Source organism: Eulemur rufifrons, chromosome 6, assembly GCF_041146395.1.
Source record: "Eulemur rufifrons isolate Redbay chromosome 6, OSU_ERuf_1, whole genome shotgun sequence".
Classification (NCBI taxonomy): domain Eukaryota; kingdom Metazoa; phylum Chordata; class Mammalia; order Primates; family Lemuridae; genus Eulemur; species Eulemur rufifrons.
In genome coordinates, this window is record NC_090988.1 from 5,731,872 (window position 1) to 5,749,071 (window position 17,200).

At 40.2% G+C, this 17,200-nt stretch overlaps 1 protein-coding gene across 1 annotated transcript in view; it reads right to left on the bottom strand.

Annotated features, from left to right (window-relative positions):
* Positions 1-1,389: 1,389 nt before the first annotated feature.
* Positions 1,390-17,200, bottom strand: part of GLB1L3 (galactosidase beta 1 like 3) — a 32,930-nt gene continuing 17,119 nt past the window's right edge. Inside the window, exons 10-20 of the mRNA XM_069468632.1 lie at positions 13,292-13,376; positions 11,254-11,391; positions 10,633-10,713; positions 9,832-9,938; positions 8,839-8,979; positions 8,429-8,500; positions 7,839-7,917; positions 7,296-7,383; positions 6,864-6,975; positions 1,574-1,690; positions 1,390-1,443 (exon numbers count right to left, since the gene is read on the bottom strand). Coding sequence (XP_069324733.1) covers positions 1,390-1,443; positions 1,574-1,690; positions 6,864-6,975; positions 7,296-7,383; positions 7,839-7,917; positions 8,429-8,500; positions 8,839-8,979; positions 9,832-9,938; positions 10,633-10,713; positions 11,254-11,391; positions 13,292-13,376 — 1,074 coding nt within the window. The remainder of the gene's footprint in view (positions 1,444-1,573; positions 1,691-6,863; positions 6,976-7,295; positions 7,384-7,838; positions 7,918-8,428; positions 8,501-8,838; positions 8,980-9,831; positions 9,939-10,632; positions 10,714-11,253; positions 11,392-13,291; positions 13,377-17,200) is intronic.

Genomic DNA, 17,200 nt, shown 5'->3' on the forward strand with positions numbered 1-17,200 from the left:
AATAAAATTTCTGTATTTTGGTTTCTTATGTTCACTTTTCTTGAAAGACAGTTTTGCTGGGTAAAGAATTCTAAGCTGCAAGCTTTTTTCTCTAAGTACACTGAAAGCATTCTATCTTCTGGATAGCATTTTGGCATTCATATTTGGAAAAGAATACATAGGTGTGGAGCTGAGGCAAAATAGTGAAAGAGGAGGTGTGAATCAGAGAGACATGTATTCAAACACCTCTTCTAACCTTGGTTTTCCCTTCTGTAAAATGGATATCTTGCATGGTTGTTGTAAGTTTAGGTGTTGTATATGTTACATCTGAAATATAATATAAAGTCATGGTCATCATGATTATTAGTTCTGTTTTCCTCCCTTATTCTACAGTTTCCACAGAGTTCATAAGTCTGAGCCTGGAGTCCCAGTGAATAAAGTTTTATGTAGGAATTGTGGAAGTGCATGACAGAACTCTCCTTCAGTGAGACAGCCATTCAGATTAGTGGGAGAAAAGATAATCTGACGCCTTTGTCTTCATTCCAAACAAGAAGTCTCTTGTTCCCTTTGGACACCATATTTTTTGCTAAATTACTTGAACCCCCTAGGTACTACATTTAATAAGGTGAGAAGGTTTTGTTATATTGCACTGGTGTGAATTTAGGCCAAGTGCTATGTTTTCTTTATAAGAATGTGATTGGTTTCCACCTGTTCACTAATCAGTAGTAGCCTTGACTATACCCAGATAGCCAAGGACTGTAAGAAGACACAGAGGACTCCATGCCAGGCTTTGTTGTCACACATGTCAGAAGCAAACAACCAAATTGAGGTTCCTTCTCTGATTGGACTCCCCTGTTCACCTTGAAGACACATACACAGCTGCAGGGACATGCCTAAAGACATTGTTCATTGCCCTTTGCTCTCCCATGCTCCTACGCACACGCACATGCACAGAGAGAGAGAGCAATACCACAAGTTTGCCAGTCAGCATATGCAATACTCTCTGGCATGGCAAGAGCAGTATCCTTACTCTCCCCCAGGCTAGGGACCTCTCCCTTCCTTCCAATTGATTATGGGAAGCAGAAGTAAAATTTATTTTTATTTTATTCATATCTGGCTAAAGGTACATTCAATTAGAGAATAAGAACCTGCTAAGGATTAAGCATTTAACTAGATAAATAACTCATTAAATATTTTGAAGACTTTTTAAAACCTAACAATAGGCATCATGTAGAAATACTATAACATATGTAACAATTCATCTGTTGATTGTTTAGATTTTCACATTTTTGCTATTCTAAGCAATACTGTGTTTGATGGTCTTCACATAAATCTTCTTCCTCAAAATCAACTTATAAATGAACTGCAACAATCCAGGAAATGTGATAGAAGACAGTTTTTCAGCTTGGGCTAGTCTATAGATTGGATGTCTGAGCCACTCTTCATCTTCTCAAACAGGATGATCTGGGAAGAAAAGAGAGGCTAAAAGTAAGAAGGTGAAGCCTATTCAGTACAGGAGGGGAAAGGTGCTGCAATTTGCATTTCGATCTTTGAAATTTTATGAGATTTCAAGGTAGAAGTTGGGATTACGCACCTCATTGTCTTCTGGATGAAGCCAGGTGCCAGGAAGGTAAAGTGATTCCTGAGGCCCAATATTCCAATATCGCCCAAGGTTTCGTCCATTGATAAACACAAATCCATAATTCCAGTTCTGGAAGGGATGGTGACTTAAGACATAGGAACACTGGCAAGGTAAAATCTAAGGCACTTGGGGAGTGAGAGCAAGACTGACATGATTATGGCACTCAACATGGAAATGAGTTTAGAATGGGATATATTCTAGAACTTCTATCCTGCCATCTAGGAATGAAAGAAAAAAACATGAATGGAACCAACCCTTTAATAGTAATACTACTGTTGTTCCTGTCCTGTGATATATAATGTTACATTTTTTTAAAAGTCAGGTCTTCTACTTCCAGAAATAAATACAAGGTAATAGAGATGAACACTACTACTGACAAGAGCTATCAAAGATACTCAGTTTTTAAAAATCTGCTTGCAATATAATGAAGAATTACAGGACCAAGAGCTAGGGAAAGAAAATGGAGAAACAAGGATGCAACCAGGCAGTTTGTCCACTAGAGGCCTCTGCTTATTCAGGGTTAAAGCAAAATGTAAAACATAAAATTGGCATCTCTGAAATGCTCTAAATTAAAAGACAAAGATTGCTGAATTGGATTTTAAATAAAGCAGTTGTATGCTATGTATAAGAGAATCATCAAAGACATAAAGGCATTGAAAAAAATAAAAGAATAACAGTGGAAAAAGATGAAACATGTAAACTCTAACCAAAAGAAAGTTGTTATAGCTCTGTTAATGTCAGTAAAATGAGACTTTAAGGTAAGAAGCATTATTAGAGATAAAAAGGAACATTTCATGATAATAAAATCCTTAATTTACCATGAATGTATATGTCATATACAGGGAAGCTAAAAATACAAATGCAAAGTATATAAGCAAAATTGACAGAATAAGGAAAAATAAACAAATTCACAACTGTAGTGGGAATTTTCCATATAACCTTTTACTAACTGATCGACAAAGCAAACAAAAATCAATAAAGATATAAAATATTTGAAACAAGATAATCAACAAAATTGAACTAATTGACATATATAGAATATTGATCTAACATGTAATAGTATACACATATTCTTTCATGTGCACATCAGAATATTTACAAGTTTGATCTCATGTTGAACTAAACAAGTCCTCACATATTTTACAGTTCTCAGACTACAGTGTAATTAAACAAGAAATTGATAGCACAAAGATAACCATAAAATATTCAAATACTGGGAAATTAAGAAAAATACTTCTAAGAAATCCACAGGTCAAAAAAGAAACCACAAGGAAAGTTAGAAAATATTTGAATTCATTGATGATGAAAATAAAATACAAAAATATTTGTGGGGTATAAGACTATCAGAAGAATTTTCAGCAGAAACTTTGCAGACCAGAAGGGAGTGGGATGATATGGTCAAAATGCTAAAAGAAAAAAAACAAAACAAACAAAAAAAAACTGTCAACCAAGAATACCATGCCCAGCAAAACTGTCCTTCAAAAATAAAGACCATTATCCTAAGTGAAGTATCTAAAGAATGGGGAAAAAAACACCACATGTACTCACTATTAAACTGGAACTATCTGATGAGCACACATGTGCACATAGGGTAGTAAATCTCAAAGGAAATCAAGCAGGGGGAGAGGGGCAGACGGGAGGGTTGAAAACCTACCTAATAGATACAATGAACACTATCTAGGTGACGGGCACAATTTTAACTCTGACTTGAGCATTCTTACAAAAACAATCCATGTAACCAAAAACATTTATACCCCCATAATACTTTGAAATTTTTTTGAAAATGAAGGAGACATAAATACTTTTCTAGACAAGTGAAAACTGAGACAGTTCATCACCTTAGACCTGACATACAAAAAATGCTAAAGGGAGTCCTTCAACTTGAAAAGAAAGGACTTTAAGCAGCACCAGAGAAGCATACAAAAGTATAAACTCATTGGTAAAAAATCATCAAGTTTCTCCCCAACAAGAGCACAGGCCCCAGAGTAGACTGCACCTTTCTGTACAACAGCACCAGGACATCCAGCCCCTGCAGGCTGAGTACTACTGCCAAATGGCACCTTCAGTCTACACCACTTCCCTTACTACAGGAAAGAAGCACAGCCCCACCGCAGAAACCTTCTGGTCCCAGGGAAGCTCCTCAATGTCCCCAAGAACATGGCAGTTGTCATCATGTGCAAATCCTTGTGGAGCATATGATCTTCGACAATCCCCACAGCCATATGAAGGGAAAGTGAAGTTCAAACTTAAAGTTCAGAAGTAAAAGAGCAAGAGTAGGTGTTCTGTAATTCCAGCAGTCTTAAGAAGATTGGCCATAATCTGCAGGATACTTTACAGACCTTCTCCTTCTTGGTTGGGTTTAATTTGCCTGACAGTTCCTTACCAAATCAGATGTTCTAAAATGCCAATACTGAAGTCAACTTGCTAACTATAGTCACACACACCTATGTGTGAAGTGCTTACCTTTAGTATCCGCTGTTTCTTATTAAATATTTTTTTAAATAGAATTTGTACCTATGATAAAACTTTTAGGCTAACATGGTAACCCAAAGGCAACAACTATCCAATTAACAACACCCTAAAATGATTCGTCTCTTTCTATGTAAACATCATTTTTCTTACTATAACTTTTTTCTATACTTCCATATGAAACACTACCTGTATAATATAAAATATAGTATCAAAATTACTAATGCACTGATACAAAACATGGCTTATGATAATGTACATGCTGAATTCTTGCTTGGAAGAATCCAATTCCTAAATTATAAAAATGAAACGTATTAAATTTATTCTTATTCTATGTAAAAAATAAAATAAAAAGCATAAGGCTCATATCCAAATAGGCAAATATAAAGGTAATGAGAAGATTGGTGTTGCCAGGTGGTGCGAGGAGGGGAAAATGGGGAAGTGACTGCTTAATGGGTATAGCCTTTCCTTTTGGGGTGATGAAAATGTTTTGGAGCTAGAGGTAGTGGTTACACAACACTGTAAATGTACTAAGTGCCACTGAATTGTTCACTTTAAAAGTGTTAATGTTATGTGAATTTCACCTCAATAAAAAATCTTGTAACAAGTTACAGAATTCAACCAAATCCATGCTTAAATGATAATTAATGGCCAAAATTCATATATTAAAAAAGAATAAAGACTGAAAATCAATTATCTAAGTATCTATCTCAAGAAATTATTAAAAATCAAGCAGGTTCATTCCCGGATTTTGACACCCAAAAAAAAAAAAAATTAAACAAATTACTCATAAACTAAAAAATACACAAAATAATAAAGATAATGACAGAAATTTAAACAACAGAAAAGAGATACATAATATAGTAAGAGTCACAGCCAAGCACTGCTTTTGAAAGATTAATAAAATCGATAATGTTCTGGTGAGATTTATCAAGGAAAAAAAAGAGAATACACCAATAACCTATAACAGAAATGAAAAAGAAAATGCCACTGTAGATGATCTAGACATCAAAAACAGAAAATTTAAAGCTATTTGAAAATTTATATGAAATGGAAATATTCCTAGAAAATATATTTTACCAAAACAAACTTTAAAAGAACCACAAAATCTGAATAATACTTTAATCTTGAAAGAATTGAATCCACACTTATAAACTTTCCCACAAAGAAAATGCCAACTCTAGAAGCCTTCACTAATGAAACTGATCAAATGTTTAAGAAACACTAGTTTTGCACAAACTTCATTTCCCAAGTCATTTGTGAAGGTCCTAAACCTTGGTACCAAAACCTGACAAAGATATCTCAGCCATGAACATAAACACAAAAGAAACCTTCACTTAATTATTTATCATAGACAAACACTGGAAGTAATCCAAATGCCCATCATTAAATAACTTATGGAATATTTATTAAAGGTGAATACATATATACAACAGTGAAATGAACAAATCACTGTAACATCAACAAATGGCTGAATCTCACAAACAACGTTGAATTAGAGAAGCCATATTAAAAAAGAACACATGCCATATGACTCAATTATATAAAGTGAAAATAGGAAACACTGGCCTAAAGTGTTAGAAGTCAAGATAGCAGCTATCTTTGGGGAGAAGGGAGTCAGTATTTGGGAAGGGTGCTAACAATACTTTTTTTTTTTTTTTTTTTTTTGGTACAGAAGTTCTTTATTTTGATACAAATCTCATTCTGCAAGAAAAACATGAATAGTCAATATTTCCTCATGTATCATGCTGTTCATCTACAATAACCAATTTATTCAAAGAGATTTATTACCTTACTCCAACCTACTGCTTAGCACTGACAAGGCTGATAAGGAATTAACTATATTTATGAAACTACAATGCTTTTGGCTAGGTAAAAAGGATGTATATATAAAGATGTGCAATGAGTTTGTTCTTACATAACTGGAGATGAAACCACAGCGTGATAAAATTGACATAGCCACCTTAAGAAACCAAGTGCAAGCAAACATCACTGAGGTTCTCCTGGGTTCCTGTTTAGGAGCACTTTTTTTTTTTATTTCAGTTCATTATGGGGGTACAAAAGTTCAGGTTATATATATTGCCCATGCCCCCCGATCCCCCGACTCTGAGCTTCAAGCATGTCCATTCCCTAGACAGTGCACATTGCACTCATCACGTAGGTATGCACCCATCCCCTCCCCCCACCCCCATCCCCTCAACAATACTTTTTAATCTCAATGATAATTAGATGATTATTCACTAGTTCACTTAGTGATAATTTGTTGATTTGTACATTCATATTTTGTGCATTTATGTCATTTTTGTGTGTTTATGCATAAAAATAGTCTAGGTGAAAACTAACCTGCCACCCCCCCCAAAAGAAAAGCAAGTTGCAGGATATAATTTATCGTATAATCCCATTAGTGTAAAAAAAGACTGACTGTGTGCATTTAGGTAAAGTTATATTATGAACGCACACAAACTGTTGGCAGAGGTTAGCCCTGAGAAGCAGAGGAATTGGAATGGGGTGGATCTGAAGGAGAACTTGTACCTTCTGCTCTCTACATCTTGTGATTGTTTGAATTTTTCGATTGTGTTTTGATGTGTTGTTTTCTAGACAATAATAAGTTAGGAAGACTGAGAAACGTTGGAGGTCTTGGTTGGAGGTGAGGAAGAAGAGGAAAGGAAGAAAGGGAAGTATTCCTGCCAGGAACACTATGGCTTTGCTTCCAGACTCTTTAAAAATAAAATAGGTGTTTGGAACAGGAGAGCGCAGAGGGCACCTCACTTACCAGCAGCCTCAGGAAGGTGTCCTTGGGAGAAGAGCCGGCCCTCAAGGTACCGCAGTAGAAGGCAGGGCCCAGATAGCTACCTGGGACAGGCCTCCAGGTGGCAGAGCGGAGCCTGGAAGAAGGGCCAAGTCATGAGGGAAAGGAAAACCCCTCCCAACTCTAGTCCCAGTGTCCACGCCCGGTTTCCCTAGCCAGGACTAGGACTCTGTTTGTTTCAGGCAATTGTATTATATTAGACTGGGAGTGTTAACATTACATTGAAATCAGCAGACTTGTTCTAGGGGCTCTAGTCCTGACTCCAAAGCACCTGATAACCTTGAGTAAATCATTGCAGTTCTCTGAATCTTGGGCTGTTTATCTGCAAAGTGAAGGGTTTCAAATCTCAGAGTTCCCTGACGCTCAGAGTGTCCGTGGGGGCAGGTGAGAGCGTACCTCTCGAAGAAGCTCATTTTCATCTCCAGAGAATAGACAGTGAAGTTTTCCAAGGGAGTGTTATTGATGGTAACAGACCCAGTTAATCCTGCAGATGGGAGGCAGGAAAGAGAATCTGAACAAGGGCGGGATGTTCTCCAGCGTCCGGGGCAAAGGGCAGACACGTGTGTGCCTGCAGCAAGGGCTCAGCCAGGAGGGCACACATTCTTCTGAGCTGCCATGGCTGAAGGTTTCTTACTGTGTTTCCATACTACCAAGAATGTTCCCCTCTTAGCATTGGAACTTCCCTGAAATCCCCAAAAGGAGTCTGGGCCCTGCTCCAGGAAAACCCAGCACCCAACACAGCTGTTCTGCTTTCCTGCCCTGGAGAACCAGAGAAGGCAGGATATGGACGGGGAAGACATTTGCATCTTTGGTCCTAGAACCCAGGTACTCCCACTGCTGAGGGGCCCATTTTTCCTCCCAACCCCCACACAGCCACAGTCTTAGGTCCCAAGTCACTGAAGAGGAGTTACAGCCCACTTCTCAGGCCCGAGAGCCCACCTTTCTGCTCATTTTGTATTTTCCAGGAAAAATTGACTCGTCCTTGATTCTCCACCAGGATCCTCAGAAGTTGACAGCCCTGCTCGGGACAGACCAGTTCACAGAGACTACATGACCATGAGGGGCTCTTGCTCTAGAACCCATGTTTTCTCTGAGTCCCAGATGGAAAGATGAGCAAATGGGAGAAAAGGAGGCTCCCGAGCCCAGCAGGCCTCCCTGTCTCACAAGGACCCCTTTGCGTTCCTAGTCCACACTCAGTCTTCCCCTTCTCCTCTGCTGATCCCATCAGGAAAGGCAGAGAAACTCAGTTGTGTCTTTAATCAGAGACCCAAACAGGGGCCGACAACTGACTCAGGGCTTAGCTGGGAATTGCACTCCCACTAGAGCGTGCATGGGCTGTGGCTCCCCGCGCACCAGGGCCTGGGAGACGCAGTCACGCCTGCAGCCCTGCACTCTCCCTGGTGTGCCCCTAAGCAAGAAGCAGAAGCAGAGGGCTGTGGTGGAGAAAGGAGGTGGTCTGTCTCAGGACGGGCTGTGTTTGCATTTGAGTGAGAGGTTCAGGGCATCACCTGGACTCTTGAATTACATACCCTGAATTGAGGAATTTGCAGAGCCCGAATATCTTCATTCAAAATTCCTACAATTGTCTCACTCAAAAATACCTGCAAAAGAAAAGCAGGCATCAGACTGCTGGGCCCGCCTTAAGAAAGGGAGACGAGAGGCTGTGGCTGGGGCAGAGGAGGTCAGTATGAAGGCAGGGACTAGCCATGGTGCTCACAGATGGCTAGAAGCTGGCTAGGGGGGCCCAGCAGAGTTTAGGTTGGGATAAAGCAGAAAGAGCGTCTATTTGACTTGACTTATCATTCCCAATGCCTCCCACGTAGTAGGTGCTTCAGAATACTGTCAAATAGGAACATGGGCTGGTGACGAACTGCCTTCCCCAACAGCAGAGTTAGGCTAAACGTTTTGCATGTCATCCCGGAGAGCCTGCTGAACCTACCTGTGCTGTGTCATGAACAAGAGCATGGAGGTGACCTCCGGAGCAGATGGGGGTCTCGTAGAGGATGAACCCATAGGACTGGCCACTTCCATTGTTTATAGGAAGATTCTCCATGTTGACTGGCTGATTCAACTTGACTGGCTATGAGGAAGACATGGTGGGAACAGAAGCCAAAGTGGTGAGAAGTCAGGATCCTTCTTCCTAAGATCCTGGTCACTTTGTGTGGTCCTGCCTAATGGTCCCCCCAGTTCTTTGAATGGGACATAATAAAACAGATGCTATGTGAGGATGCTCTCGTGGTTCAGATGTCCACCGCCAGGCAACTCAGGGGATGGTGGGGCATGGTGAGGAGGGAGCAATGGCTATAATCATTAAGAATTAATTATCAGAGTGAGTGAAGTGTGTTCTAAAATAGCTGAAGTTGAGTGGTGAATCATGCACTAAACAAACATTTTTAGCATCTACAATGGGCCAGTCACTATTTTTTATTTAAAATAGTGATAGCAGAAGTGAAACCAATATCAAGAGTACCAGTTTCAAACAACTTTCACATTTCCTTCAAAATAGGACAGGTAGTCTCATTTTAAAGGGGGAGCAGGGACCCACAGGGGTTCAGTGACATGTCCTAGTTGATGGTGAAGGGAAGAGAGGCGCTCAGTCTCATGGGTTCCTAGCCCGGCAGCTTTCCCATGTGGGTCCCATGTGGGTCCCATGTGGGTCCCATGTGGCTCATGCAGTTCCAAACAGCTTTCACCAGATGGCTCCATCTGAGCTGGGAACAGGATCCTCTAATATCCCACTACCCTTCCCTACACACACTGATTCTTCAAGTTCAAATCCCCTCACAGTCCACCTGGAAAGAGCTCGTGGTTCTAAATTTGGACAAAATGCAGAGGATTAATTATCACACTTCCCAATGAAAAGTTCCTTGAAGGAATCTCTGTTCCATCTCTCCAGTGGCCACTCCTATTCCTCTTCTCAAGCAGTACTCACCTCATTTAAGTACTGCAGGACATCCCACAGTGGCAAGTAGAGCGTCATTGTCACAGGAGGATACACAGCCTTGGGAGTAAGTTTTGGTAAGCTGGGCAGGGGAATTACTGCAATGAAAATGGGTCACAGGGTGAGAAGTGCCTGAAATGACCACTGCCTTCCCTCAGCCTCCCCGTCCCCATCCCTATCTCTTGCATCCCAGAGCCAACAAGAGAAATGGGTCCTACTTTGGGACATGGGTGTGCTTCTCCAAGGGTGATGGTAAACATGCAATAACTAAGTTAGAACGCTTTTGTAGCCACACACACCCAATAGACACAGAGCCCTCTGAGGGTTGATGGCCTTGTAGTTCAGAGCTCTTAGGGAGCAAGGATTTTGCCATATACCTTTAGGCAATGCCAGTGCTCACTAGTTTCTAGCCCTTAGTAGATGCTTAACTAACTTCATTTAAATAAATACAATTAAACAGGATCATTTTTGCTTTTCTGTTTGGGGTTACTATGCCATACATGATACTAAGAGCTTTACAGATAGCAATTTCCTTAGTCTTCACAATCATCACAGGAGACCAGGATCCTTACCTTCATGTTTCAGGGAAGAAGCTGAAGCTTAAAGGGTTTAGAGACACTTAAAAAAAGAAAACCACACAGATTTGAAGTGGGAAACCAGGATTTGAACTATTGTCCTCAAGAGCTTCATTAAGCTGCTGCCATAGGGGACATCTTTGCCTTCCTCACTCTTCACAGCACACAGATGCCCCATGAGGAGGGCTAGCCCTCTCTTTACATGCTTGCTGAGTACCTGAGACACTTCCAAGAAGTTTTCGAAGCTTGAAGTACTTTTCTGTGTAATCCCCGGCCTCTGTCAGCACAGCGTCATAGTCTGCAAGACACCAGCCTGTCAGGGGCCACCCGGTCCCCCAAAGCAGCCCTGTTTCAGCACCGCTGGCACAAGGTGGGCCAGGGCCACTGAGAGTGAGACGGAAGGAGACACATGTCCCTACCTCCATTCCATCCTGGGCTGGGGTGTGCACGTGTCAGGCCCATCTAGGAACATTCCCCACAGCCCTTCCTGGGGGCACTGGGCTCCTCCCTCCATTCCCTTTCTAGTGGATCCTCTTTCTCTCCTCTGTCTGGATTGCCTGGCCCTGCCTGACCATGCCTGACAGCAACCACCATGTGTTTCCTATCCCTCTGAGAAGGTTCAATCAAGGGGGTCAGTGGACGAGAGCGTGACGTGGAGCTCTAAGGCCTGGGAAGCCGTCTGTTGCCATGAACGCCTGCTGGGGCAGTATGAACATCACAGAAGAAAGGAAAATAAATCCAGAAGTCGTCAGTGCTCAGCAGAGGCCAGGACAATGCCAGGACATGCGTCCGGACCCTCCCCTATGAATCCCCAGCAGCCACACCAGCAGACACTTGCCATAGCTAGTGACAACACCAATGTGCCTCCTGACATATGAGGCCCCGTTCATGAACCCGAAGTTGGTTCCACCATGGAACATATAAACGTTGAAGGAGATCTCATATTTGATGAATTCAGACACAGTGTGTTCAACATCTGTAGAAGGGGAAGAAGAGAACATAGAGAAAGTTAGAAATTAGGGAGAGGCAGAAGTTTCTGGTGCAATCTTACTTCCAGATCCCCAGCCCACAGTCAATTATAGTGAGTCCTCATGTAGCATCAGCCACAGGTTCTTGGAAACTGACTCTAAGCAAAACGACATATAGCAGGTCCTTGTATAACAATGTTCCTTCTATGTTTCATTATAACATTAATGAGGAAAAACATTGATTTTGTTATATATCATTTTGCTTAAACCCTAAGAACTCTTATGTCACTTAAACATCTAATTTTCATTAAAGTTTCTGGAATTGTGAAAATAATTAGTCTACCCTCATTACTACCTTTTAGTGTAATGCCTCTGGGGACACTGGCTTAGAACCACTGCAATAGTCAAATGGCTGTTTTCAATCTTTAGCCACAGAAGCTTTCTTTTGGCCACCTTGTTTTAACACACACAATCATCTTTCCAAAGGCCACAATAAGAAGCAAGAAGGTTCAAAGTCAGTTAGACATGGGATTCGATTCTGGCCATGCTCTTTACTCTGTACAAACTTGGGCAGCCTATTGTCTTTCTCAGAGCCTGTTTCCTTACCTGTTAAGTGAAGGTATCAATTCCTACTACATCATGGGACTGATGAGAAAATTCATTGATGAGATAATATATGTAAGAAATATGGCATAGTGCCTGACATACAAGAGATCAGAAAACTGTTGTTTGGTGGTGACGGTGGTGGTGGTGGTAGTATTATTGTAGTTGGTGGTGGTGTTATTGTTATTGGTGTTGGTGGTGGTGTTATTGTAGTTGGTGGTGATGTTATTTTGTGGTGTTATTGTTATTGGTGGTGGTGGTGGTGTTATTGTAGTTGCTGGTGGTGTTATTGTTATTGGTGTTGTTGGTGATGTTATTTTGTGGTGGTGCTGTTATTGGTGTTGGTGGTGGTGTTACTGTAGTTGGCGGTAGTGTTATGTAGTTATTGGTGGTGTTATTTTGCGGTGTTATTGGTTTTGGTGGTGATGTTATTGTAGTTTGTATTGCTGCTGCTGGTGGTGTAGTGGTATTTTGGTGGTGGTGATATTCATGGTGATAGTAGTGTTTTCTTTTGGGTTTTTTTTTTTTTTTCTATTTTTTCAGTCACCACGTATTTTTCAATGGTTTTCCTTCATATACAAGTGAGCTTGTTTTCATAATAGCTACAGCAAAATATATCTAGTAGCAACACAGTTTTATTAAGTAAACTACAACTGCCAGGCATTGTTCTAAGCAGCTGCATTTAATCCTCTAAACCACTCTAAGGGGTAGGTTTCAGGATCAGCCCCTCCCTTGGATGAGGACACTGAGACTCAGCAGTGACAGCAGCCGGTCTCTGGTCACACGCCTAGTGCTGCAGAGCGGAGAGAAAAACCCTGACCTCTTCGGCTCCAGTATCCCTGCTCTCAGCCGCCTGCCTGTTGTCTCCTGACCGTGATTCCCATGTAGTTGACAACTCCGTGGAAAGGGACTATGCGTTTTCCAGATATGATTAAGACTTTTAGCACCACCTTCTTCAAAGAAGTCATCTTTTCAGAGAACCTTCTGTGCCACCTTACCTTTCCTGGGCAGGTCTGCCCCCTGTCTTTCCTATCATTGCATCTTGTTTGCTTGCTTCAAAGTGCCTGCCAAATGTGGAACTATATATTGATTATTTTGTTTTTCAATGATCTGTCGACTCTACTAAATTATAAGCTTGTCGGGGGCAGGTGGTACCATGTAATTTTTATTCCTCAGCATGTCCTCAGGGCCTGCTGAGTACTTGTACCTAACAGGGGTTGAGCGGATGAATATTTGGGCCTGAATGAGCGAATTAATTAGCAGAGAACTGTGAGAATGATCCACGACTCACTGCAGAACGCTTACCATTCGCATCTTTAACATTGTGTGTATCTCCCCACTTGTCGAACCAGCCGACCCAGTATTCCATGATCAGAAGTGGCTTATCCCTCTAGAAACAAACCAAATCAAATACTAAGTCTGACAAAAAACAACAAAGAAAAATCAGAAAAATTAAATACAACATATGAGAACTTGGAAAACTCATGCTTTTTATCCAAAATTCTATACACCTCCCCCGGCCCACTACACCTTCGCTATCATCCATGGCTCTGGCTTCTCCACTCCTGAACACCTGAGGTCTCCAGACTAGTAGCTTTGTGCGCCTCCCTGCTACACTTGGAAAGCAACACCAGCAGGTGCAATCTTGTCTTAGCCAAGGCCGGTGTTGAAAGAACTTGTTTTGGACACACAAGGACCTGACCGCAATTCCTTACGACATGACACTGCTGGTAAGGACAGATCACAGCTGAAATCCAGACCTGAGTCCAGCTATCAGCACTGAGTCATACTGTCTGTCAAATATATTGTTCACTTTCTCTGTGTCTTTACAACCTGGCAGAGTTTTTTCCAAGAAGGCAGATAAAATAGAAAATATTAAGTCAAGACTAGAAGCAGCTAAAAGGAAAATAAACAATGTGAGAAATAGAAAAGAAAGGTAATGAAAAGTGAACACAAATAAAAATGAACATAAAGAAGAAAGGATTAGAGAGAAATGGACAAGAAAGCTGTGAAAGGAAGACAGAAGACATTTTACATTACTCATAACTCGTGTCCGCAAAGAAAATAAAAACATGTTTTAAACATATTTAAAGATATAATAGAAGACTTATAATTTCCAACCAGCCATCTCAGTGAAGACAAGAAACTATGTTGGACACAGACACACACAGAGGAAAGAGCACGTGAGGGCACCAGGAGGAGCAGACAGCCATCTAATATCTAACCAACCCTACCTGCTCCTTGACCTCAGATGTCTCGCCTCAGAATTGTGAGAAAAAAATATTTGTGCTGTTTAAGCAACGGCCTGTGGTCTTCTGTCAAGGCAGCCCTAGCAAAGTAACGCCGCTTCCTTCCTGGTACTCACTGAGGAGAGGGAGCAGTGGCCACTGCCAAATCTTCTCGCAGCCTCGTCTCCCCTAAGGAACAAAAGCCATAATCTGCAGAGAAGAGCACAAAATCTGTGTCCTTAGGGCACTGGTAGGATCCCACTGCATCTGGGGAAAGGGAGCAGGGGAAAAGGCACACTACCCTTGGGAGGAGGGCAAGAGCACAGGCCAGCATTAGAATTGCTGCTAGAAGAGGAACAGGAGCTCCTGCAAAGGCCACTCTCCTCAGACGCAGCGACAGCACCTGCCTGAGAATGAGCTTTCATCTGCACACCAGGAGGAACGCCTTCCTCCCTCACCATCAGGCTAACCAAGGGGAGTAAAAGTAACACAGAGTATGTCTGAGAGAGCTGGAAGAGACAGATCCTCTATGGGGCACATTGCAAAGGCAAGACCCAGAGGGGAGTACAGACATAGAGGTGCCAAACCAGCACCTACCCAGAAACAAGGTATCACTAGAGAAATGTAAAGTCTGTGATGCACGGAGGATAACACAGTAACAACAAACCTCAAATCCCACCCAACTCCTGACTAGGCAAACACAAAATCCCACATCAAAGGCCTCGCAGAAGGAAAGGAAGGCTGATCTCCAAGACAGTATCTGTGTCCTATACAAGATGATCAGTTTTTAGTAAAAAAAAAAAAAAAAAAAAAAAAAAAAAAAGATATTCAGATGAGCCATACAAAGAGGCAAGAAAAAAATCACACTTGGAAAACATAAAGTAATCTTCAGAAACAGACTCAGATATGACACAGATGTTGTAACTATCAGACAGGAATTTAAAATAATTGTGATTAATATATTTAAGGCTATAATGGAAAAGGTAGACAACATGCAATATCAGATGGGCAATTTTAGCTGGGAGATGAAAACTATGAGAAATAATCAAATGGAATTACTAGAAATGAAAAGCACAGTAACAGAAATGAAGAATTCCTTCAATGGGCTCATCAGTAACTCAACAGGGGTGAGGAATTGAGTTGGTCAACTTAAAAATAAGTCAGTAGAAATTAACCAAACTGAAAAACAAAGTGTAAAAAGAATGGGGAAGAAAATAATATCCAAGAGTTGTGAGACCACATTAAATGGTCTACTGTACATATAATTGGAATTGCAGAAGGAGAGAGCACACAGAGAAAACATTTGAAAAAGTGATAGCTGAGAATTCTCCAAAATTAATGACCCATTCTTTCATCTCACTTAATTGTGATGTATTATCATTTTATATATCAATTTGTTCATATTTTGTTAAAAATTTTTGCTTCCATGTTCATGAAAGATATTGGTCCTTGGTTTTCTTTTCTCGAAATGTCTTTGTTTGATTTTGGAATTAGGATAATGTTGGCCACATAAAATAAGTTTGGAAGTATTCTCTTCCTTTCTGTTTTCTGGAAGAGATTGTGCAGAATTGTCAGTATTTCTTAATGTTTGGTAAATTTCACCAGTGAAACCAACCCACAGATCTAAGAATCTCAGTGAACATCAAGCAGAATACATTTTAAGAAATGAACTACATCTAAGCATACTACAATCAAACTTTTGAAAGCTAAATACCAAGAGAAAATTCTAAAGGCAGCCAGAGGAAAAAAATACAAAAACCACAAAGATAAGAATCAACACAGACTTCTCATCAGATACTGTGGAAGCAAAAAAGACAATGGAGAGACATATTTAAAGTGAGGAATTAGGAAGATACTGTTGTATGATCTTAATACTACATGGGAAGCACTTTAGTATTTGAAGGTGGTTTCAGATTAATTTAAAATGCATATTTTAAATTCTAGGGCAATAGCTGCAATTTTTAAATGTGATATAAGTAGTCAACAGAGAGGATAAAATAGAGTCATTAAAAATGCTCAATTAGCTCAAGAAAATGGGAGAAAAAAGAACAAAAAAGGAACCAAGAATTAAAAAAATAGAAAAAAATTAGCAAGAAGGTAGATTTTAATCAAACCATATCAATAATCATTTTAAATATAAATGATCTAACCACATTAATTAAAACATAAAAACTATCAAATTGAATTTTTTAAAAAAGCAATATATAAATATATGCTGTCTACAAGAAACCCACTTTAAATCAAAGACTTTAAGGTAGATAAAAAGTAAGAGAATAAAGAAAGATATACCATGCAAATACTAATTAAAGGAAAGCTGGAGTTGCTATATTTATATCAGACAAAGTAGAATTCAGAACAAGAAAGAGAGACATTACATAATTATAAAGTGGTCAATTTTCCAACAAACTATAACAATCCTAAATGCATATGTACATAAAAACTGTAAAAGAAAATAAAATTTCAGGACCCTCTAAATTGATTATGCCAAAGGGGAGGTTAAGCCCCGGAGACTGAGTCATGTAGCATGTTTACAACTTTGGCTTCCAGAGACCAGACTCCCCCCACTTCCAATCACTGATCTTTGTTATAGCTTAATTGCCTCCTCTATTGTCCTGTATCTAATGCAGACCAGATGGTGCAAAAGACCCCATGACTTTTACTTCTTCAGTGTGTAATGTTAAATATACCTTTTTTCTCAAAAGGAAAAGGTCACCTCAACTCATCAGATCATTGTATAGTAACTATGCCTTAAGCCTTGTACAGAAAGATGTTGAGATTCTGTTAAGCATCCCTAAACTTTGTCTGTATAAACGATCCCAAACTTCTACACTTCAGAACACTGGCTTCCATTCTCTGGAGTTTGTGCTTCCTGGATGGCATGCTCTTTAAACTAGATTCTCACCCTTTTGATTATTTTATTTGACATAACAGAGCTTCAAATTACATGAGACTAAATTAATAGAATTAAAAGGAAAAATAAACAAAT